This window comes from Harpia harpyja, chromosome 21 (genome assembly GCF_026419915.1).
Source record: "Harpia harpyja isolate bHarHar1 chromosome 21, bHarHar1 primary haplotype, whole genome shotgun sequence".
Classification (NCBI taxonomy): domain Eukaryota; kingdom Metazoa; phylum Chordata; class Aves; order Accipitriformes; family Accipitridae; genus Harpia; species Harpia harpyja.
In genome coordinates this window covers 17,646,088-17,667,996 of record NC_068960.1, presented here as the reverse complement: position 1 = coordinate 17,667,996, position 21,909 = coordinate 17,646,088, and the positions used below count along the sequence as shown (strand labels likewise).

Genomic DNA, 21,909 nt, shown 5'->3' with positions numbered 1-21,909 from the left:
TGAGCAGAGCAGCTTGTTTACGGAGGCGAAGGCAGACACTTGACCTGGCCGGATCAGGAAGCGCAGTGTAAACATGAAGGATCACATCTGAGTCGCTTCTCCCTGTCAGGCAGCGTCTGCAGGGCTCTGCTGGCAGAGGTGCCCTGAAAGCTTGTGGTTTGTTTTAGGGACGTAGCCAGGATGGTACCATATGCTTTACCAGCTGCCCTGGCACACTGTGGGAAGGATCATTTCCCCGAGGGCTCCTGCCTGTGTGCAGGGACGTTGCGGGGCCAGGATGGACCAGCTCAGCAGTCCCTCTGCGAAAAATTGCAGTACTCCCGGATGCTGGGAGCCAGACGTAGCTGGTATCCCCCATCACTGCAGGACCAGTGCAAGGTGATGGGACACAGATTGTGGAACCCTTCCTCCTGGGTCTTGCTCATGCTTCGTACCTGCTCCCCATCCCCGCTGCAGCCCCCTGCCCACCCACTGGGTGCAGGGAGAGGAACCTCCCTTTGGCAGGAGAAGGGTTAACAGGTCTGCCACCGAGCAGGCTGCTGTGACAAGGACGAGAGGAAGTGCTGCAGGCACCGCTGCTCTCTGTCAGGCCTCAAAAGGAAGCCGTGCAAGGAGAGGAAACCCAGGGCTCAGTCCTTTTGGGGCCGCATACGCAGATCCCTTCCCTGCAAAGGGCTTTGCCCTGCTTGTGGGGTATCCACCACTCCGGACACCTGCTGCAGCTCTCTGTGATGCTGGTGGCTGCCAGTGGGCGTACAGGCATGGTGGCAGCCATAAAACACCAGCTGTTGCCTTTGCTTGAGGGTTGGACTTGGCCCTGGGTGTGCCGGAGAGCTCCTGGTCCTGATGGCCACTTGAGGTCGAGTGTCTGTGTCACCTGGAGCAGGTCAGGCTCATGCCTGGGCATCCCAGTGCCCCCACAGGTGCAGTGCTCGGCCATGGAGTAGTAGTGGGAAACACTGCAAAGCAGGATTTTGGTTTTGGAGCTGTAATGAAGTTCCTTGGCTGCATGTCCATGCGGGAAGCATGCTGCTGGAGGCGTTTATCTGCCTTGGTCAGCCACAGTCTGACCCCATGGTTCTTCACAGCCCGAGAGCCTTTGTCCCATCCCAAATTCCCTGACATCAGTTTATCGCAAAGTCCTCTGAGCCCTTCCCACCGCAGGAGAGCCCAGGGCTGGGACAGTTTTGGGGAGAGACGGCGCTGGGAGCTGGGATGCTCCTGACTCCTGTTCCTGGTAAAGCTGGCCCCAAAGCCTCCAGCCCCGGTGAGGGGCTGCGCTTTTAAGCAGGGAGCATGAGCAGCCACGTTACCCCGGCCCTCCCAGAGGACAGGGCCCTGCAAATGTGCCTCTGGCATGATCCCGTTGGTATCAGCAGCCTCCAGGTAGTACCAGGCCCATCGGCGTGGGAGCTCTGTTGGGCTTGAGGGTCTCTAGCGATGCTGTGCCAATGCTTCATTGTCTCCCCTCCAGCCGTGCTCCAGCCACGGCATCGGGCCCCTCCAAAACAGAGTTGTCTCCTGACGGGGGTTTTCCCTCTCCATCCCAGGCCTGGATCGGGGGTATCCGAGCGGGCTCCATCACATCCTGTGGGAACCACGTGAAGGCCAGCTGCCGCTGGATAGCGTTCAATGCCGAGGCGGCAGGTGAGACGCAAGGGAAGAGGTGCTGAGCATGGCTGGGGGGGTGGGATGGATTTACCCCTGTGGGCCCTGCGGAGCTGGGTGGTGGGTCAGCCCCACGGACCCCAGGAGGCATGAGGGCGAGTGGAGGAGGCTTTCCCCAAGTTCCCCCAAAGGTGCTGACAGTCCCACACCTCTTGGCTTGCATTGCAAAGCTGGGTGTCCCCCCGCTGTATTCCAGACTGTGGGGGTTCCTGGGAGCGTCTTGTGGGCTATGGGCAGGCTGGCGGGCAGCTGGTGACCTGCTTCTGTGTCCTCTCTTGCAGGTGTGCTGGGCATCGTGCCGCTGGAGTGCAAGGATGGAGGCAAGAGGACCGTGTCTCAGCTCTGCTGCCACTCAGGTGAGCTGGGTGTCTACTAGCCCCAGTCTGGTTTGTCCCGTGCCTCTGCCACGCTCTGCACCGGGGCACCAAGGAGTCGGGTACCACCTCCCACCTTTGCAGGAGGTGTTTGGCTCTGCGTGGGCTGTGCGGAGGGGCTCAGGTGCTGAGTCCTGGCCTGGGATGCTGTGTTGGGCTGTCTCCCAGGGGAGGGGCTAGGGGAGACACTGGAGTCCCCAGGGACCATCACCCATGGGCAGGGTGACCCTGACAAGTCTCACTTGTGTGCGAGGCACAAGCCGACTGCAGCCACCCTGACCATGTGGGGCTCTGCCAGGCTGGGCTTTTGATAAGGAGCTGAATTGATCCACTTCATCTCTCCAGCTGCAGTGAGGTCTGGACACGTAGCTCTTGCTCACGCTCTTCCTCTAGCACACCCTTCCCAAGTTACTCATTGCACACCCTGAAGTTCCCAGTACACCCAGCGCCGGGCTGGCACTGGAGCTGGGGACGGCATCACTGCGGGTATACCCGGCTCCAGCAACCTGGAGGAACAGGCCGGACCGGTGGCCACATGGCCCTGAGCAGCTCTGATGTGGGCAGAGCGAGTGCTGCAGGGGAAGAGGCGTCTGGCAGCGTTGCCGCTGGCAGAGGACCGTGCGCCGTGGAGGCGGAGGGCTCTGCCTCCTGCCCGGGCACGGGGAAAGAGTGGTGGGGACCTCAGGGTACCCCTCCCCTGGTGTTGGAGCAGCAGTGCCAGCCCAGGGGGCACTGACCACCCATTTTCTCCCCAAAATTGCATCAGAGCAGCAAGACAGGAGCCGGTCCCAGCGCTGCCTTCCTGCGTGCGGTGCCTTGGCATCACTGCAGGACTGCGCAGCGTGCCCAGCCTGTGCTGCCTCCGCCCGGCTCGGTCCCTGCCACAGTGGTGCAGGGCTGGGCACAGGGAGCTGCACCGTGCTCGCAAGCAGGCCAGCGAGCTCCGCTGCTCCCAGGGGAGCGCTGGAGGGGTGCACGGGGAGCCAGCACAACATTAACGGCTTCTTAATGAGATTTAGCACGAGTCCTTTGAAGCCAGCTGTGCCAGAGCAACGCCTCCAAAGCGGGGAAGGGATTTTTCTCTCGTCCTGGGGCAAATGCAAGAGTGAGCTGCTCGCTTTTTCGTGCCTCCTGGGCCTGTCTCTCTGCAGCCTCCTGAAAGCAGAAAAGTACACAGTGACCTACTTTCCCAAGCGTGCCAAATGCATCTGAGGGGCTGCTGCTGTCGGTGCCAGCCTTCCTCCCGCAAGGCCCTGCTGCCGGAGCCGCGAGGAGCGTCCCTGCCGCCGGCGCGCCGAGCCGGGGCGTTACAAAGGGAGCCTTGTTACCAGCACAGCCCCAGCTGGCCACGGCCTTGCTTGCCGGCATCCGGGCCGGCACAGATGCCCTTGTGCTGTTCATGCTTTTCCCTGTGCCTCCTGGGGATGTCTGTCCTGAAATCAAAGCCAAACCTGGGTGGCGGTGGGTCAGACGGGGAGATGCAATTGCACAGTTGCTACCTTTCAGGGCTCTCGTGACCCGCCAAAAGGGTGCGAGACCCTGACGGGCAGGGTGGAGGGGCTCAGGCTTTCGCAGCAAAGCTGAGCTGCTCCAAAATGCCTCGGTGGGGCTGGATCTGACCCCAGCTGCCCGTGCCTGCCTGCACATGTGCGTGTATGAAAAGAGTCAGGCTGGGGAAGAGCAAAGGCAGGCAGACACACTGTCTGCAGGGGTAAGGTGAGGACGAACCTCTGCCCTTCTCCTTCCAGATGTGGTGACGGACTTTGACTTCTCACCCTTCGACCAGCTCCTGCTGGCTACGGGCTCTGCTGACGAGATGGTGAGTGGTCGGTGCCAGGTGTCCCAAGGGGCACCCTGTGTCCCCCAGCGTGTCTCTGGGATTCACTGTAGCGCCCAAGGGAGATGGAACCAGAGCGATGGGAATAAGAGGATCCTGGGGAGGAGGGTGCCAGCCGTGGGGAGCGGTGTGGGACGTACCCAGGTTGTGGGGGACAAGGCAGATGGTGTCAGCCACGGATCAGCCCTCTCCCACCTGGGATGCCCACAGCTCTGATCGCACCGAGCTGCGATGAGGGGTCACCTGGTGTCCTCAGGGACCAAAGCCTGGAAAAGCGGCAAGCCCAGGTCAAGCGCTGCCAGCACCCAGCCAGGTCTGGCTCGCCTGCCCGGGGCCTGACCCACCTCTTCCTGGGGCTGCAGGTGAAGGTGTGGCGCCTGCCTGAAAGTGGCCAGGACATGCCCAGCAATGCGGGGCTGACCCTGGGGCCCGGAGGGGGTCCGGTAGACATGCTACAGTTCCACCCCACAGCAGACGGCGTCCTGGCCAGTGGCGCAGGGAAGCGAGTCACCATCTGGGACGTGGCGCAGCAGCAGCCGCTAACAGGTAGGCATGGCCGTGCCTGCCGGCTCCTGCCCGTGACACGTATCTCCACCGTGCTGGTGCCTGGGCTCCAGCAACAGGCTCAAGTCTGGACCTTGGTGTCACTGAGCGGACAGCACGGGTGGCTTTTTGGGCAGGGAGCACCGCAGCCCCTCATGCGTGTGCAGGGGCCCGCTGATGTAGCAGTGTAAAAGGCTCCTGTACTGCCCAGGTTGTCTGTAGCAGCTTTGCTGAGGATCCCCTGGGGTGACAGGTCCCTCTCCCTGTGTGTCCCAGTGCGTGGGTAGACGTAGGTGCTGGGTGCCCAGACCGCAGCTAACCCGATGAGGAGAGGAGGCTGGGCGGCAGCGCGGGGGTGTCAGTGCCCCGTGGCTTTCCCAGGGCTCCTGCCCTTCGGATCAAGCTGTCAGCGGAGCGGGGATGCTCCCTGCACGGACACGGCAGCGTCCCGGTGGGTCCTGACCCTTGCTCTGGCTAACACCGGCTCTTCAGAAAGACCAGATCGTTTCCCCCGGGAAGCGGGGCTCGCGGGTGGGAAAGCGATGGCTCCTGCCCATACGCCTGCCTCATCGGCGGGAGGAGCCCTGCCCGATCCCGGTCCTGAGCCTGCTTTCCTCCCGCAGCCCTGGGCTCCCACGAGGACCAGCTGCAGAGCCTGGCCTGGAAGCGAGACGGCCGCCTCCTCGGCACATCCTGCAAGGTGAGCAGGGACACAGGGTGACCCCATTTTGGGGAGAAAAGGGCAGAAATGGGGTCAGCGAGCAGGGCCGGAGCCGAGGAGGACGGGAGCGCTAGATGGCGCCTGCCGCTCGCTGCCCGCGCGCTGCCGGCCACGCTAGCGCGTGGGTTGTGCGCAGGCCCTGCGTGGAGGCCGGCGGGCGGAGCGGGCGGGCCTCCCTGCTGAAGCGTGCAGGCAGAGCAGGCGTACGGCCTGAGCCAGCGGTCTCCCCTCTGCGTTAAGCGTGCAGGCCCAGCGCGGAGGCTAAGCGTGCGGGCCAAGCGAGCTGCCGGGCCCCCGGGCCGTGCATAGAGGCCGGGTGAGCGTGCAGAACAAGCCTGCAGGCTGAGCGAGCAGTCGGCCCCCCTGTGCCGAGGGTGGAGGCTAAGCGTGCGGGCTGAGCGAGCAGGTGGGCCCAGGACGGAGCATGGAGGCCGGCCAAGCGTGCAGACTGAGTGCGCGGGCTAAGTGAGCAGTTGGAGCCCCATACCAAGCGTGCAGGCTAAGCACAGAGGCTAAAACCCCAAGCCGTGCCATCTGGGGTGGGGGTCAGCCCCCGAACCGTGCCGTGTGGCCCCCCAAGGCCCGCCGCACCGCTGTGCCGTGCCATGTGGGTCTAGCCGGCACAGTGTACGCACCCCAGATAGCACCCCGGCAGCAAGGCTGGCACCGGGGCATCTCCCTGCTGCCTTTGCACCCCAGCCAGCCCTTTCGGAAGGGCATCCCACGCCCTGTTTGGCCATGGGGTGCCAGGCAGGAGGGGTCTCGCTCCCCTGCCCACAGGATGCCGGGGAGCGCTGGCAGGATGACATCCGAGGGTCGGACTCCAGCCCTGGCTCTACTTTGGAGGCTCCCCCCCCTTCTCTGGGAGCAGTTTTGAGGGTGTCGGGGTCCTGGTGAGGCTGTGGGGGGTCCTGGAGGTGTGCCCCTACCTGTGATGTGGGGCAGGACCTGGAGGATGCTGTGCAAGTCGTCCATAAGGGCAGGCACTGCAGGAAAGAGAGTGATGAGCAGGAAGGAGGGGGGCTACTCGCTTCAGCCTTCTGCCTAATACAGGCTGACATCCCGCTGGCCCTGGGGTCCTTAACCCTCCTCTGTTTTCTTTTTATCTCTACAGGACAAGAAACTGCGGATCTTTGACCCCCGAGCCAGCCCGACTGCCTCCCAGGTACTGTCCCTCCTGGGTGTGCTGGGCAACATGGTGCAGGCAGCCCTGCCCGACCGGGGGGCCTGCTGCCTGCTGTGGAGTGGGCTTTGTGCCCCAAACTGTCCCAGCCCTGGCACAGCTTGGGAGAGGTGCTGGTGGCAGGGGCTGAAGGCAGGGGGAATGGGGCTGCCTCCTCCTCGGCCCCAGTGGAGTTTGGCACGGGGGATCCCTACCCTCCCGCCAGGGCCGGCGAGCTCCCCTGGTGCACTGGCACGCTGCTGCTGGGGCTGTCTGCCTGCGGGCAGCAATCCCGAGCCCTGCAGGCAGCAATCCCGAGCCCCGTGGACACAAGGGCTGTGGTGGGACTGTGGGCTCCCAGGCCCTGCACCGCCGTGCAGGAGCTGGGCAAAAGGCTCTTGGGGATGAGGACCTGCCAAGGGTGAGGGCTGGGAGGCTGGATCCGCACAGCTCAGCAAATAACAGCGATTAGGAAATAAGTAGAGGACTTAAGCCTTGACGTCGAGTTTAAACAGCCTCTTATTAGAGGCTTCCTGTGGCTTGGGGGCTCTGGCTGCCAGCGGCTGCTGTCCCTCACTGCAGAAGGGGCTGGAAGCCTTTGGGAGGGGAGGGATGCGGCGGAGAGCAGGGCAAGATGGCTGCAGCGGGCTCTGCCACTCCTTGCGCCTCTCCCGCCTCTGGCACGTGCGTACCCGTGGGCTCGGGAAGCCGATGGCCTCCGGTGCCCGTGCCTGGGCATGGTGGCAACCCCAGGCACCAACTGGAGGGAGCCAGTGCTCCAGCACCACACTGCACTGGGACTCTCCTGCTGCCAGCTGCCCCTGGGTAGAGCCTGGGCGCTGAGCTCCCATAAGGACCCTGGGTGCTTTTTGCAGGTACGAGTAGTGCTCTGACCCTTCAGGCAGCCTTATAAAGACAACACCACCATATATAAATATAAACCCAGCGGTTCCACGTGCAACTGAGCCAGGGCAAAGTGCTCCCAGCACAGTGGCCCCCACAATGCTCCCCTGCTCTGGGTGCCACTTGGTGTGGCTGCAAGGTACCAGTCTCTGCTCCCACATTCATCCTGCGCCTATCCACCGACGGCCCCAGGCGCTGCTCCCCTCCCTGCCTGCCCCCCGCTTCTCCCCCTGCCAGACCTGTCGACTTGGATAACGGCATTTCGACAAAGCTGCGAGCACGATGGGCTCGAGCCAAGTCTCCTGGGGAGGGTGGACTCTGTCTCGCTGAGCTATTAAAAATAACGTGTGAATGATGGTGGCTGTTCAAAGCAGGCAGCTCACTTCCCTCCACTGCCGTCTGATCCAGCCCCGGGGCCGGCGCTCGGGGTTTGCCAAGAGAAATATGCACCTTCGCTGCCGCAGCCGAGCATTGCCGTGCCGCAGCCCTAACCCCGGCCGGCTGAGAATTGATGAAGATGTTTAGTCTTGGAGAAGTACTGTGCTGAAGGGGAAAACTTTAAAATGCCATAAATCCTCTGGAAGTTTGCACAGGGCTTGCTTAGCCAAGAGGAATAACACTCCTGTGTTTTGTTTTTTCTTTTTTCCCCGGTTGCTGGAGGGCTGGGTTATTTGGAAAGGTTCCTTCTCCCCCGGGCCAGCGCGGTTACGAAACCGGGTGATGCTGGGGCCGCCGTACCGTGCCAGCACCTCGCGAGCTCCCGGCTTTGAAGTCACCTGTTTTTTTGCAGCAGTGAGCGAGGTGAGCGGTGCGATGGGTTTTCCAGCTGGGCTGGCCCCTGCGGCACCACGGGCTGGGCTTCCTCCGCAGCAGGCAAAGGGCTCAGGCTCCTGGCTCACCCCGGTCCCTTTGCAGCACACGGTGCCGAAGCTGGCCTCGGCAGAGGGCTGCTCCTCTGGGTGGTTTTCTTAATTTGCCGAGCCTGCCTCATTAAACTGTTCCTTTTTTTAGAGCAGGGGGAAAAGGATGAGAAGGAGCTAAAATAAGAACCTCGGGGAGGAGGGGTCGCCGCCATGGTGCCGTGATGCCCGATGCTGCTCTCAGGTCTTGTGGATGCAGCACGCGAGGGGCTGGGGACCAAGGATGGATGGTGAGGAAGGTGACTAGCAGGCTGCCCACTCCCTGCGGCTGTCCCCCGGCAGGGGCCTGAGCCCCCCCATTCCTGGTTACGTCCATGGCAGCTATTTTGAGCACGTTGTGGCAGCGGGTAGGAGCGTGTGACACAGCGAGAGTGGCGTGGCCAGGGTCTGTCTGACCCTGCAGGGTGGCTCGTACGTACCCAAGGCCATCATTTCCCTTGGGAGAGCAGTGGCCTCATCCTGCTGGACCTCCAGCCGCTCATTGCTGCATCTGTGCTGGAGCAGGGAGCTGCAACTGCAGCAGCCCTTTGCAAGCATTAGGACTGTGCTTGCACCCCATTGCTGCTCGGCGTGCCTCCTCAGTGCCCCTAAACTGGCAGAGGAGATGCCAGGACCAGCTCTTTGCTGCAGTGGGTCCTGCCGTGCCTCCCCGTACAGGCGCACTCCCACTGCCTGGCTGGGTCTGGGTCCAAGTGCCGCTCTCCTTCTGGAGAGGTCCCGTGAGTCCTGTCCTCTGCCTTATCCCCTCCCAAGGCCACACTGCCCCGGCCTCAGCCTGCCCTCCCCTCCCACGGGTGCTGGTGGTCACCCCCCTCGCCTTGACCCTCTCACTGGAAGCGAGTCACATCCTCTCCCTCGTGGCTTCGGCTCTGCCGGGGCTCAGTGCTTCGCTGCTCCTGCCCTTGCCCACCCTGCAATGCCTGGGTAAACCCCACAAGCCGTCCCTCCCGTGTCCCGCTGGGGACACCGGGGTGGGGGGACAGGGGACAGTGCTGAGCAGGGGGTCGGAGCACTGGGAGGGTGCCCATACACCGGCTGATGCCCCAGGTGGGTCACCAGGACCAGTGCAGGGCAGCAATTTGGGTACGGCAGGGGGTACTAAGGTGGCATCTCTGCTTGCCCACTCCCCCAGCCATCCTCTCCTCTGGGTCCTGGCAAGTTCCTGGGCTGGGTGCCCAGGCTTCTCTCCCTGGGGCTAGTGGGGGCAAGATGGGCGCACAGCACCCTGCCCGCACAGCGGGCTGGGGTCTTGCCTGTCCTCTAAAGCAGTATTCTCCAAAGCGGGGTGCACATAGCAATCCGTGGGGGTGCAGGGGAAAATATCAGACTGTACATGCATATCATTTATACATCAATCAATATACATCTGCTGGGGGTGCATCCTCAAAAATATTGACTGATGGGTGTGCAACAAAAACACTTGGAGACGCTGCTGGCAAGAAGGGAGGTGGCTCATGGGAGCAGAAAGCTGCCCCAACTTGGTGTGGCAGAGCCGTGTCCATCGGACACGGCATTGCTCCGGGCCAGCGGCGTGCGGAGCCGATGGGCCGCATCCCACCCCCGCACGCCGCGCGCTTGGGCGAGGGGCTGCACGCATCTGGCCGGCACCTGGCTTCCATTACGGGGCCGGGGCGGGTGCCGCCAGTGCCGGGTTGCGGGGCCACTGCCGAGCACGGCCAGTGTGGGATGGAGAGGAACCGGCTTCGTTCTCACGAGAAACTTCCCTCGCCGGCGGTTCAGCAGGACTGGGGGCGAGGGAACGGCCGTGCGCGCAGGACGAGCGCACGCTCCTGCTCATGTTTTAATGAGCTCTGTTTTAATGAGTGGGACCGGGGCTGAGGGCGCCTGGGGACAGCTGGGAGGGTGTCCCCGTGGGTTTGTCCCCACCGTGGGTTTCTCCCCCCACCTCGTGGGCCATGCCGATGCCTGGGAGCACCCTGGGGCTCACAGCCCTCCAAGCACACCCAGTGCGGGGCAGGACAGTGCTGTCCCCCTGAGGCTGGGGGTGCCCCACCCCTGCCCATGGTCCCAGGGGCGGGAGAGGGACTCTAGCTTCTCCCCCAACCTGTGGCCACCACCCCGTGGGCCACATCAGCCCCTGCCATGGTGGGAGAGTACAGCAGGGAGAGGGTGTCCACGGGCAGCGTGGCTGTGGAGGCAGGGCGATGCTGCGGCGAGGTGGAGATCCAGGCTGGGGTGACCCGGCTGTGCACACAGCCAGGACCCCACGGGCCCCGATGTGTCACCTCTGCCCAGGATCCGGCTGTCAGCCCAGGGCCGGTTGGGGACTGCTCGTTGGGGAAAGGCGCATTAGGACATAGAGAGATTTTTAGCCTTCCTCCCCCCAACCCCATCGGCGCGGTATCCCACGCTGGGGTCACCCCGGGGGTACCTGACTCCCAGCCTCGACAGCAGCTTCCTCCGGGCTGGGGGAAGGTCTGCAGCATCCCACATTCCCAAGGAGACCGTGGGAAGCTTTGAAAAAGTTGGCCTGGCTGTGGGCTGCCTATTTATAGCCCTGCGCGCTCGGCGCTCTCATGCTTCTGTTCCCCAGCGTAGCTGCACGGGACTGTTTATATTTCCTCTGCTCTGCTTCCCCCTCGGCCGTCCTTCCCAGGAATGCCACTTGGTATGGCAGACATGGGGAAGTTGAGGAGGATTCGGGATGAGCCAGCGACATCAAGAGGGATGCGGGCACGTGGGGGCACCGGCTCGCCTTCGCTGGGTGCCCTTCCCTCCTGCTGGGGACGGCCTCGGCAGCTCGGCAGGGTGCAGGCATGAGGGCACAGGTGGGCGCTTCGCTTACCTGGGGCTGGGGTTCTGGGACGGCATTTCAGGAGCCCCCCAGCTTGCTGCCTGACCTGGGGCTCCTGGCAGGCTCATAAGAGGGCAAAAGTGGTTTGGGGATTTGATAACAGCCTCAGAGGAAGGCTTGCGGGGCGGGTGGCTGCAAGAAGAGATGAGATGCAGGAGAGGAGGGATGGGTGCTGATGGGTGCTGCAGTCTCCTCAGCCCACGTGGCCAGCAGGTCCCCCTTCGGCTGCCCAGGGAGGGAGGTCCTGCTCCCAGCCTGGCCCCGTGCCTGGGCATCCGTGCCAAGGTGGGAGCCTCCGCAGCCATAGGGGCTGTCCTGGTGGGAGCCTGCTCACCTTCCTGCCATTGCTGGGCTGGCAGCATCCTCCGGGACAGGGGCTGGATGGAGGCAGAGGGCTGTACTGGCAGTGGGGTGGGAGAGGCAGAGCCTGCACGGTGCTGACAGTACCCAGCTCCCCAGGGCACCACGGCGATGCTGCCTTGGCCGGTGGGATCAGGGAGGTGGCATGGGCAGGAGGGGACTCACCCCAGTTCATCCCCACCATGACAGACACCCCACACCGGGCAAGGGCCAGTGCTGGCAGCGTGACGGCTACCGGAGCATCGCTGCCGCCATGTGTGGTGGCTGGGATCCCTGCGCTCCCCTGGGGGCAGGTGGCAGCTCAGGGTCTCCCCAAGCTCCGTGCAGAGACCAGGAGTGGGGCTGGCCTGGGAGACGCTGCTCTGCTCTCCTGGCCAGCTCTGGAGTAACCAAAATTTGGCAGCGGAGGGAGATCACTCACATTCTTGTGCCAGGAGTAGGATGCAGTGCCATGGTTAACCCCCTCGGCTCCCCAGGAAGCCGTTCCCCCTGCCCCCCGCTGCCTTGTGGGGTTTGGGGGGAGCGATGGCTTCCCCCACGTGCACGGACCCATCCTTTCGGTACAGGGAGGAGGTGTCTGTCCCTGGGACCCGCTGCAGTGCCCTGGGCTGGGGAGACCCTCCTGCCCTGGCACCCGCTGGCAAAGGGATGGCTCAGCCTGACTCTGGTGCCTCCTGCACCCACGCAGGTTGCTTCCCATGGGGGACAGATGCCTGCGGTCTGCTAGCCATGCTCATGGTCTGCTAGCCGCAGGGAGGGCTGAGCTGTCCTGGCCCCTGCCAGCCACAGGGTCTCCGCCAAGGGCAGAGCTGTGACCCACCCCCCCCCCCCCCCAGCTACCTCCCACCCCTCCAGCCCCACAGCTCTGCCCTGGGCTCCCCATCTCCAGCTCTCCCTGCCCTGCATCCCGGCTGAGGGTAACTGCTCCCGCAGAGGCAGGGATCACCCTGGGGATCACTCCGGTGCCTGGGCAGTGTTTGCTTTGTGTCGGGCTCTCCCAGGCAGCCGAGGAGCCGAAGGCGGTCGCTCCCTGCGGGCAGCTGTTACCAGCGCGCCGGGCCCCAACGAGGCATCGCTGCCAACAGCTGCATCCGACATGCCGGCCGTGCTCCCCAGCGCTGGCCCCCCCACAGCCCCCTGCAGCGGAGTGCTCCAGGGCCGCACAGGGAGCAGGGCTGGGGACCCCCACCGTGGGTACCGGCACCGTACCCCAGCCTGCACTGGGAGGGATGGGTTGAGATGGGGAGAGGGACGGTGCAGGGAAACCCTCCGCATGCAGCCGATCCGGCTCTGAGGGGGGAGCACAAGCTCCCCCCAGCCTGTGCTGCCTAAAACCAGCTGGGCTGGACCCACACAATGGGTTGGAGGAGGCTGGGCTGCCTCAGTGCTGGCGTGGCCAGGGAGCTGGGAGGCCTCCTTGGCTCCCTGCGTGCCAGCCTGGAGCTGGTGGGCTCCTCTCAGCCTGCCAGGGGGGATGAGCAGCTCAGGAGGGATGCCTGTCCCTTGAGCTGCAGCTGGTCCCCTGCTCCAGGGACACAGAGGGGTCCCAGCATCACCCTGGGCTGGGTGCCAGGGTCTCTGCCAGCACTAGGGACCCGCAGCAGCCCCACGGCCACCCCAGGGCTCTCGGCTGACCGAACCACGCTGGTGTCCACTGTCGGTGCCAGGCCACACCGCCCCGTCCCTGCCAAAACCCTCAGCACCAGGGGAGAGGACACGGGGCAGGAGGTCCCCAGGGACCCCCCCGGGACTGACTGTCATCTGGTCCCGCACGCTCACCTCTGGCAACATCTGCACAGCCAGGTGTCTGAGCCACCACCGAAAGCAGAGCGCCCCAGCCTCCCCGCATACTTGCTGCCATACGTACTGCTCACCCAGGATAGAACTAATGCAGAAAACGTGGCCCCCGTGCTGCAGCCGGCACAACGTGGGCTGCGAGCGGCAGCGGCATCGCCCTGCCCTCTGCCAGCCGTGCCGCCCGCCCCAGGGGGCTGCCACCCACCACCATCTCTCGGGTTCTGTGCTGGATGATCCAGAGGACCAGCAGTGTGCAGGAGCCAGCGGAGCCGGCGCAGTCGGCTATTGAATCTCCAGCTGTTGAGTTTTGGCTGCCACAGCTGCACTGCTCAGGTGCAGAAGTGCTCTCCTGGCCGACGAGCAGGCTGGCCCCAGCTCCCGGGGTTTCCATCTCTCTCGGCACCGATCCTGGGACATGTTGCCTTCTCTAGGCCCTTCACCCCAGCCGGGAGCCGGCTCCTGTGCCAGCGTGTTGGAGGTGGGGGGACGGGCCCCTCCTGCCCCACATCCTGCCCCTGCGGCTGGGAGTGCCGGGCTTGGCTTGGCCAGCGCTGCCTCTTCCAAGTGAGCCGTGCTGGCTGGCAAGCGCCGTGTTTGTGCTGGCAAGGAGGCTTGCGTGCCGGAGCCAGGGGGAGGATGAGCTTGGCACCATGTGCCTTTTCCCGCCCCGGCGGCAGGTCTCTCCAGAGAGTGGGCATCGCTCTGGGGCTGGTGGCCGGGACCAGAGGAGGCTGCTCCCGGAGGGGCTTCTCTCGTTTGGGGGGGGGGTGGGAGATACGGCACCTCTGTGCACCCTCGCCTGCCTGCTGTGGTGGCAGAGCCTCGCTGGCGGTCACAGTGCGGTCGCGGCCAGTGGTGCACAGTGCTCACACCAAGGGGGACGCAGCTCGTGGGATGCGGCTCCTCTGGCGCCGGGGTCAACGTGTGCATGCCAGCCTGGGACTGTGGATGCGTGGGCACCCTCCTGTGCCCACCGTATCCCCCCCACCCCCATGCTGGGTCCCCCCTGCCCTGCACGGATGTGCCGGAAGTGCTGTGCCGGGTTTAGCTCTGGCAGAGCCCTCTGCTTTTCCATGCCAGCTCTGAAATTGTTAGCAGTCTTTTCTTGGCGCTTTGCAAACAAGAGTGAGGGGGCTGCGAGCGCTGCCTGCGCTATGGGGCGAGCGCTGGCTGCCGGCTCCCGCTGGGAAGCCGGGAACCACAGGACCCATCTGGGGGCCACATGGGAGCCGGCAAGCAGCCGCCACCGACCCTGTGGTTACTCTTCCCCACCCGTTCCTCGGCAGAGCAGCACCGGGGCCAGTGGGGGGACCGGGCTGGGGACGGTGGGCAGGATGAGGCGGTGGTGTGGACTGGGGGGGTCCCGGCCCGCAGGGAGCCCAGGGGAGAGGCGGAGCGGGGCTGCAGGGGCTTAGGGCGGTGTGGGGAGCGTGGCTGGGCTCAGTTTGCCCTGTGTTTCGGTAGCATCCAGACACACGAGGGGCACCTGGCTCCTGCAGCTGAGATTCGCCATGGATCGAGAGCCTGGGGATGCAGCTGGGGAAGTAAGTTCCTCTGTCACCGTGGCCATGGCCGCGGCCAAGCCTCTTCGTGTGCCTGCCAGCATGGAGCAGCTTCCTTGTGGCATGCTGGCTCCTGAGCCCCCTTGCCAGGTGTGGGGAGAGCCCCAGGGGGCCATCCCATGCCCCCTCACACTCACATTAGCTGCTGCCACCGTCCGCTCCTCACCAGGAGCCAGGCCAGCTGCTCCACAAAGCAATCACGCTGGCACGGGCACAGGGTGGGGGCTCAGGACTGTCACTGCTACACTGTCACCACAGGCATCTCTCAGCGGAGTCGGGAGCCAGCACTCGGCTCCATGTGCTTGGCCCCGGAGCGGTTCACGGCCACCACCGGTGAAGCACGCGTCCCACGCAGCATTCCCAGCGCAGCCAGTGGCAATACTGACAGCTGTGTCTCTTGTGCCTTTGCAGAGTGTCCCGGGACATGAGAACAACAAGGATTCCCGGCTGCTCTGGTTGGGCTCCAGCGATTGCCTCATCTCCATCGGGTTCAGCCAGGTACGGTCCTTACCTGGAAGGTGGCTCCGATGCTACCGGGATGTCCCAGCCCCGCTCCCTGTGGCAGCTGTGCTGGGGCCCCAGGTGCTTTTTGGATGGCTTGTCCCCCAAGAAAGCAGGAGGTCCACTCGCCAGGTGACCTGGAGGTCCAGGGGATGGAGGGAGGCTGGCTGGCAATGGAGGTGGTGCCGCAGGGCCAGCCGGCCAGCCCCGGTGCCCACTGATGCCATGTCTGTGCCCCTGCAGATGCGAGAGCGGGAGGTGAAGCTGTGGGACATGCGGCAGTTCAGCAGGGCGATGCTCACCGTGGCGCTGGACACCTCGCCCGGGTAGGGACGGGGACTTGCCACAGGGTGGGAGGGCGGGCAGCGGGGATGCGGGGCAGCGCGGCGGGGATGCCATGGTCAGACACCCGTGGGGAGCACGGTGGTGGAGCAGGAGGTGGCAGAGAGCTCCTGGCATGGGGACAAGGCTGAGGACAGCATGGCTGTGTCCCTGGCACCATTCGGGTGGGATGGGAGGGCAGTGGCAGTACTGGGACTGGTGCAGAGGTGTCCCCAGCAGCACTGGGATGGGATGGGCGCTCTATGGTGGGTGGTGGCACTGCTGGGGACAGCACCAGCAGTGTCTGAGGTGGCTGCTAGCCGGGTGGGCGCCTTCACTGGGGCGGCACGACAAGATGCTGTGGGCGAGCGAATCCCGTTGGTACTGCCTGCACGCTGGAGCGGCTCGGCCCTGACCCCCTGCTTACAGTGGGGCCGCGGTGCTTTGTGCCGTGGTGCCGTGGCGGCTGCCCAGCCAGCCGTGGTGAGGCCGGCGGCAGAGCCGTGCTCACCGGGCATCCCTCAGGGAAGTGGAAGAGGAGCTTTTGTGGCCGTAAGGGGTCAGCGCCCCTTGTCAAGTAGCGATGGAGCCATCTCCTGTCTGTGGGGCACCGCTGAGGTGAGGAACACTGCAGTTGGACCTGGCCTGGCCTCTCCCACACCACCCGGCGAGCTGGCTCGGTGCCGGCAAGGAAACAGGAGAAAGAGGAGGAGGAGGAGGCAACGCTTTCATCCCACCAGGGTGACGGGGTTTTGGGGCAAGGTCCTTACCGGGCTGTGCTGGAAGCTGCCAACTCTCCCCAGAGCTGCTGGCAAAGCACAGGGATGCTGGGACCCTCGCTGCACATCAGGCTGGCTCCGTGGCGGGCCGGGATGCCAGAGCAGGCTGGGTGGTCGGCAGCCGCTGGGTGCCGATACGGGGCCTCTGGCAAGGAGCTGAGTGAGCCGTGACAGCGGGGCAGGCCCTTGGCCGCCCTGCCGGTATCCCCCGCGCCGAGGTGTCAGCTCTGAGCCGGTGCTGGCGGCAGCTGGGACTGACAGGAGGGGAGAGGATCGGCTGAGGGCACAGTGCGAAGGTGCTGGCACGGTGGCTGCGGGAGCAGCCCCAGGTGGGAGCAGGCAGGGAGGCTGATGGAGCATCCTTTGCCCTCCTGCGAGCTACTAGGGTGAGCGGCTCGCAGCTCTGCCGGCACAACAGGCAAAGGCAGCCACGGGGTTTCCACATCCAACCTCGGTGATCAGACATCATTAGTGTCTAGAGTGAACACTCCTGCGGGAGGCGAGGGCACACAGCGTGCTGCGAGGGGACGCTTTGGGGTCCCTTATTGCTGCCAATGGAGAGTCCAGTGGGAATTACCCCAAATCCCACTGCTTCTCGCACCCCATACGCGTGGGCCTCCCTGCCGGCGCTGGGCCGGGGCGAGCCAGCCCGGCTAAATTGGATGCAGACACCAGGCTGCACTCAGCCCCCTTTGCGCAGGCTGGAGTTATTTTGGCTGCCGGGTTTATCGGCCGCCAGGAATGCGGCTGGCGGGCGCTGCCTGCATGTCACGCCGGGGCTCTGCCGGGTTGCGGCTGCGTGGCGGGGTGATAGGGAGAGGGGCTGGGGGTGGTGGGGGCGAGCGGGGACCCCCCCCACCGTGCCGGGTAGCCGCCAAGGAGCGGGAGGTGCTTTTTTTAGGCAGCCGCGCCGGGGCCGGCCTCGCTTCCAGCCCCAACCACTCCCCGCCTGTAAATCTCAGGGAGATGACAAATGGCGGAGGGGGATTTGGGCTGGCTCCCGGCAGAGGTGCCGAGCGGGGGCCCTGCTCTCCCTCCGGCAGAGCTGTCCCAGTCAGGGGCCGGTGGGGGTGCGATGCTTGGGAGCCCCGGAGCCATGGTAGGGCAGGGGGTGGAGGGTCTGGGGGTCACTGGGTCCCCCCCGGAGGCAGCGCCCGAAGAGGGGAGCTGCAGGCTCGGGTCAGGCTCGGTGCAGGGATGCTGCTGCTCCAGGGATGGCGGTTCAGCACCCTGGGGATGGTCGAGCAGCCGTGGGGCTGGGGTGCCTGTTGTGGGTCTCCAGCGTGGCCGTGGGTGCCCAGTGTGGGGCATCGAGGACCGTCCGGCAGCACGGCCATGCCATGAGCCGCGCATGGGGAGCCGGGCGCAGCAGCAGCAGCTCATCGAGGCTCTTTGAGGAAGCAATCAGTGGGCGGGCAGGAAACTCATACCATTCATTACTGACGCCAGGCCGGCAGGAAGGGGAGCCCGCGTCCCCACCACCTCCCCACGGCGCCCTGCCGCGGGGGCCTTTGCCTGCTGAGCTGGTACCACACATTCCGGGCACCCCGAAGGGGGCCATGGCGTGCCCCAAGGTGGGGGACACCCCCGGCATGCCCACCCCAATGCCCACAGCTGCACTGAACCCCATGGGGTGGCTGAACCCCTGCCCAGCATCCGCAGGGGAAGAGGGCAGAGAACGGGGGGGCACCGGCTCCATTCACCCCCACAGCAGCAAGTGTGTTTTGGGGGTCCCCATGCCAAATCCTGAGCAGGCAAGATCTTTGTGACCGCGTAAACTTCATTTTCAAAGCACCCTGGCTGTGCCAGGCCATGCTCAGGAGCTGACACCCTCCCCCCCAATGCCTAGACCCCTGAGGGAGCCAGTGGCGGGAGGGACGGGTGGCCATGGCCCCTCTTCATGCCATGGTCCTCAACGTGCCGCCTTCGGGTACCCGCCGCTCCCTTCAACTCGGGTTTTGTCTTCCCCCCCAACCCGGCCCCCTTTAATTAGATCAAGGAGCAGCAGGGCAGGAGCCAGGAAGGGGCCTCAATAGGTTATTGTTGCCCTAAATTGTAACCAGCACCGGTGGGGTTGGGTTACCGGCTCCGACTCGGGGTCAGTGACCAGACCCCACTGCCGCGCGCCCGGCGGCCGGCACAGCATTGCCTGGGGCTGGTGCCGTCACCGTGCTGGGCCAGTGAGAACAGCAGCTCCCTCGTGTCGCTGCATCTTTCGGTGTCCCGAAAATGTCCCCAGGGAGGCCAAGGGTGCTTGCTTGCCAAGCAGGGGAGAGGGCAGCCTCCAGCCCACGCTGCCGCTGGCTCGGGGCTGCGGCTGGGTCGGTAGGGCTGAGGTGAGCGGGTCTGCAAAGGTCCTGGGGAGCCGTATCCCCGTGGCGTGTGCTGGCGTTGGGCAGATCCCCACGGGGCAGGACAGTGGTGGGGGCTGAGAAATGGGGACGGCCAGACCCCCACCGCCCTTCACGGTCCAAAGTCCGCCAGAGCTGGGAGGTGCCAGAGCCGGGACCTGCCCATGGTGGGGAGCCGGCACGGCAGGACGTTTGTGGAGGGATTTGGGGCTGTTTGGCTCCTCCAGCGCTGGAGCAGGACATGGAGGGGGCCTGGGCAGTTCCCCGGGGACACTGCCCAGGGATGCTCAGTCCCCACCCGCTGCCCCTGCCCCAGCCAAAGCCTGCAGCTGAGCTGGCTCTTGGGGACCGGGCTTGCAGCCCCGGCATCTCCCAGCCCCAGCCCTTGTGTGCACCAAGGCACATGACCCCACCGAGGCACGTTCCCCCCCCACCGTCACCCTGCCACCTCTCCCCGGTCACCAGCTGTAGTGGGACCTTGATGGCCGGTCCTGCTCCCATCCTGCCTGGCCCCGACACCCTGTGCACTGCTTTTTCCTAGGACTTAGCCCTTTTGGGTCGTGCTGGGTGTTTCGTGGGTCTCTGACAACACCCACCCCAGCAGCCAGGTCTCAGTGGCAGAGCCCTGAACAGGACAGGTCCATCCCTGTCCCCCTGCAGACCCCCTGTCCCCCCCGCCATGTGTGCCTGGGCTGGTAGCTGCTTGCCAGCAGCGGGGAAGGGGCTTTTCCTGCTGCTCCCACTTGGCTGCCAATATCTCAGACACGAGGAGGGGGGAGAGGCCACCCCATCAGCTGCTACCCCAGTGGGACCTGTCCCCATGGGGGCGAGATGCTCCAGGGCAGCCGTACTAAGGGGGGTTAATGCCGGGGCGGCCGCCCAGCCCCACTGCCTGCCCCAGTAATTACACTGTGTAAAAATAGCCCTGTGCCATGCGCGGCTGCTTGGGCGGGAAGGCAAGCGGCGGCAGTGCCGAAATCGCTCCCAGATGGGCCATGGCTTCAGCCCACCGCCGCCACCGTGGCCGACCAGTGCTCCCCGGCTCCAGCCTCCCCAGCTTTCCAGTTAGCTAGTGGGATTTCTGCCTCTCCACAAGCTCTTCCTGGCAACCGATGCTCTGCGGCAGCACGTGGGGCCGTTGGATGGGCGCACGCCTGCCCTCGCCCCAGGGGAGCGGGGATGGGGACCCCTGGCACCCTGCACAGAGGCAGCCTGTCCCCCCGGGGCTCTACTCTGGCCGTGAGGACCTGGGGGACCCAGGGGACCAGACTTTGGTTTCCACGGGGCCAGGGATGTTTCTCGTGAGGCCAGAGACCTGCAGGCTTGCAGCCGTCGGGGTGCAGGCAGGATGCTGCCCGTGCCGGGCAGCGCTGGGCCAGCGCTGGGGGCAGCAGGACTTGCCCCGGTGAAGCCAGCGGCTCCTCCCGTTGTGGTTCCCTGCCGACCCCCCCCCCCCCCCCCCGCCCCCACCGATACTGCTAGTGGCTTCTGGCTCTGGCTCTTGGTTACCGGCCCCGCTGGATTGCATAGCATAGCGAGAGGGATTTTTTGGGTTCATTTCAGGGGGTTTTGCAATCCTTCCCCGGCGCTGATTCAGCTCGGAGGAATTAGCAGCGCCGCACTATGTGCCGCACAGAGCCGCTGGCAGCAGCCAGGGGGACTTTTTGTGCTGGGGTTTGGGAAACCGCGGGGGCTCGGAGGCTGGAAGGGTGCATTTTGGGCACTGCCGAGCAACCACGGAGCTGCCTGGGTGCAGACATGGGTGTCAGGAGGGGGACCGAGCCCCACGGGGCGCTGAGCCCTGCTCTGGCCACAGCACCCCCATACCCCTCTGTGCCAAGGCCGAGCCCCGTTGCCCCCAAACCCTTGTGGCACTCCAGCCCCTTCCCCATGCTGCTGCTGGCCACAGCCTGGTCTCTTCCCCACACCTCCCAGCTCCGGTGAGCCACCATGAAAACCTTGGCTCGGGGCTTCCTGGCTGCGCTGCACCTGCCAAAGCCGAGCCCCCCCTTGGCTCCTGCCGTGCCAGGGCAGCCGGTGTGGCATCTCTGACGCAGATATGGTCACTCTGGAGCTGCTGGAAGTCCCCCAGGAGCAATGGGACCTGCTGAGGGGTCGTGGGGGTCCCCAGCACCCAGCTGGCATGTTGAGGTCCCCTGCAAACCTCCAGCTAATTGCAAGTGGAGAAAATAGCGTCATTAAGGGAAGGGCGCATCATGAAGCCAAGCAGCAGGAGGGAAAGCGAGGGGCCAGGAGGGAAGGGGCTCAAGAGCCCCTGCGAGGTCCCTGCTGCCAGTCCCTCACAGCCCGGTGCCGGTGAGGGGACACGCAGAGGCCGACCCTGCGCCCGGCCGGGCTCGGGGGGGCTGCGGCAGCGGCCAGCCAGAGGCACCCGGCGCGAGGCCGCAGCTCCGCCAGGGACTTTTCTTCTCTCCTCCTCACGGGGCTGGAAAATATACAAAGCTCGCAGTGAAAATATTTACACAGCAGCAATTTTCGGAGGAATTTGGGATGTTAATTTGAAAAATCTGTGGGGAGAGGACCACAATGGGCCCTTTGAGCGGGCGAGTGTGGCCATCGCACCGACCCCCCCGCGCCAACGAGGGGCCCCTCCTGCCGCTGCGCCGGCCCTAATGGGAGCCAGCCCTGCCGGAAGCCCACCTGGGAGCCGGGGGGGCCGCACCAGACAGCCCCCGCCACCGCCCCGCGCCCCTAATTGCATCCAGAGCCGCTCTCTCCTGACGTCGGCCTCGGGCGAGCCGGACCAGGGCAGTTGCGGGGTCAGGGCCGTATCCTGCGGCAGAGCAGTGCCTCCTGAAGAGCTGCTGGCCCCAGTGCGGCCGGCAGCTCGCACGGCATGGCGGTGACCCTCGGCTCCACTGGCGGCAGCCGCGGCGCTTCAGCCCACTTTTGCTCATTCTCTCCAAATCAAACATACCTCTGCGGGCAGGGCCCCAACCTGGAAAATTCCAGCCTGAAAGATAAAGGATTGGAAAACGATTAAAACCAGAGGGTTGGAGCAGAAACCACTTGGCAGCGGGAACCTGCCGAGCGCCGGCTCCCAGCCCTCCCCGCCGGGGCCAGCGCACGAAACCGGCTGTTCCCGGGGCCAGGCGGTGGGGGCTCACTGCAGGGGTCCCGAGCCTTGGCTCTAGCTGCAGCCCTCGGTTTGGGGGGGCCGAGCAGACTGACACTTGTCATGGGCGCGGGGTCCCAGTGCCGCCGGGGGTGACGTTAGGAGGTCATGGAGGTTTGGGCTGGGCTGTTTGTCCCGCAGCTGGCCCTGGAGCCATCT

General features: G+C 65.1%; 1 protein-coding gene across 3 annotated transcripts in view; it reads left to right on the top strand.

Annotated features, from left to right (window-relative positions):
• LOC128134593 (mitochondrial import inner membrane translocase subunit TIM16-like) overlaps nt 1–21,909 on the top strand; it is a 42,105-nt gene that overhangs the window by 2,131 nt on the left and 18,065 nt on the right. For 2 of the 3 annotated variants that reach the window (XM_052772483.1, XM_052772479.1), the window contains exons 2-9: nt 1,551–1,647; nt 1,950–2,024; nt 3,791–3,861; nt 4,242–4,425; nt 5,046–5,122; nt 6,258–6,308; nt 15,074–15,160; nt 15,407–15,489. In XM_052772483.1, coding sequence (XP_052628443.1) covers nt 1,551–1,647; nt 1,950–2,024; nt 3,791–3,861; nt 4,242–4,425; nt 5,046–5,122; nt 6,258–6,308; nt 15,074–15,160; nt 15,407–15,489 — 725 coding nt within the window. Of the gene's footprint in view, nt 1–1,550; nt 1,648–1,949; nt 2,025–3,790; nt 3,862–4,241; nt 4,426–5,045; nt 5,123–6,255; nt 6,309–14,564; nt 14,645–15,073; nt 15,161–15,406; nt 15,490–21,909 lie in introns of those variants that run through there. The other variant, XM_052772480.1, reaches the window with a different exon arrangement.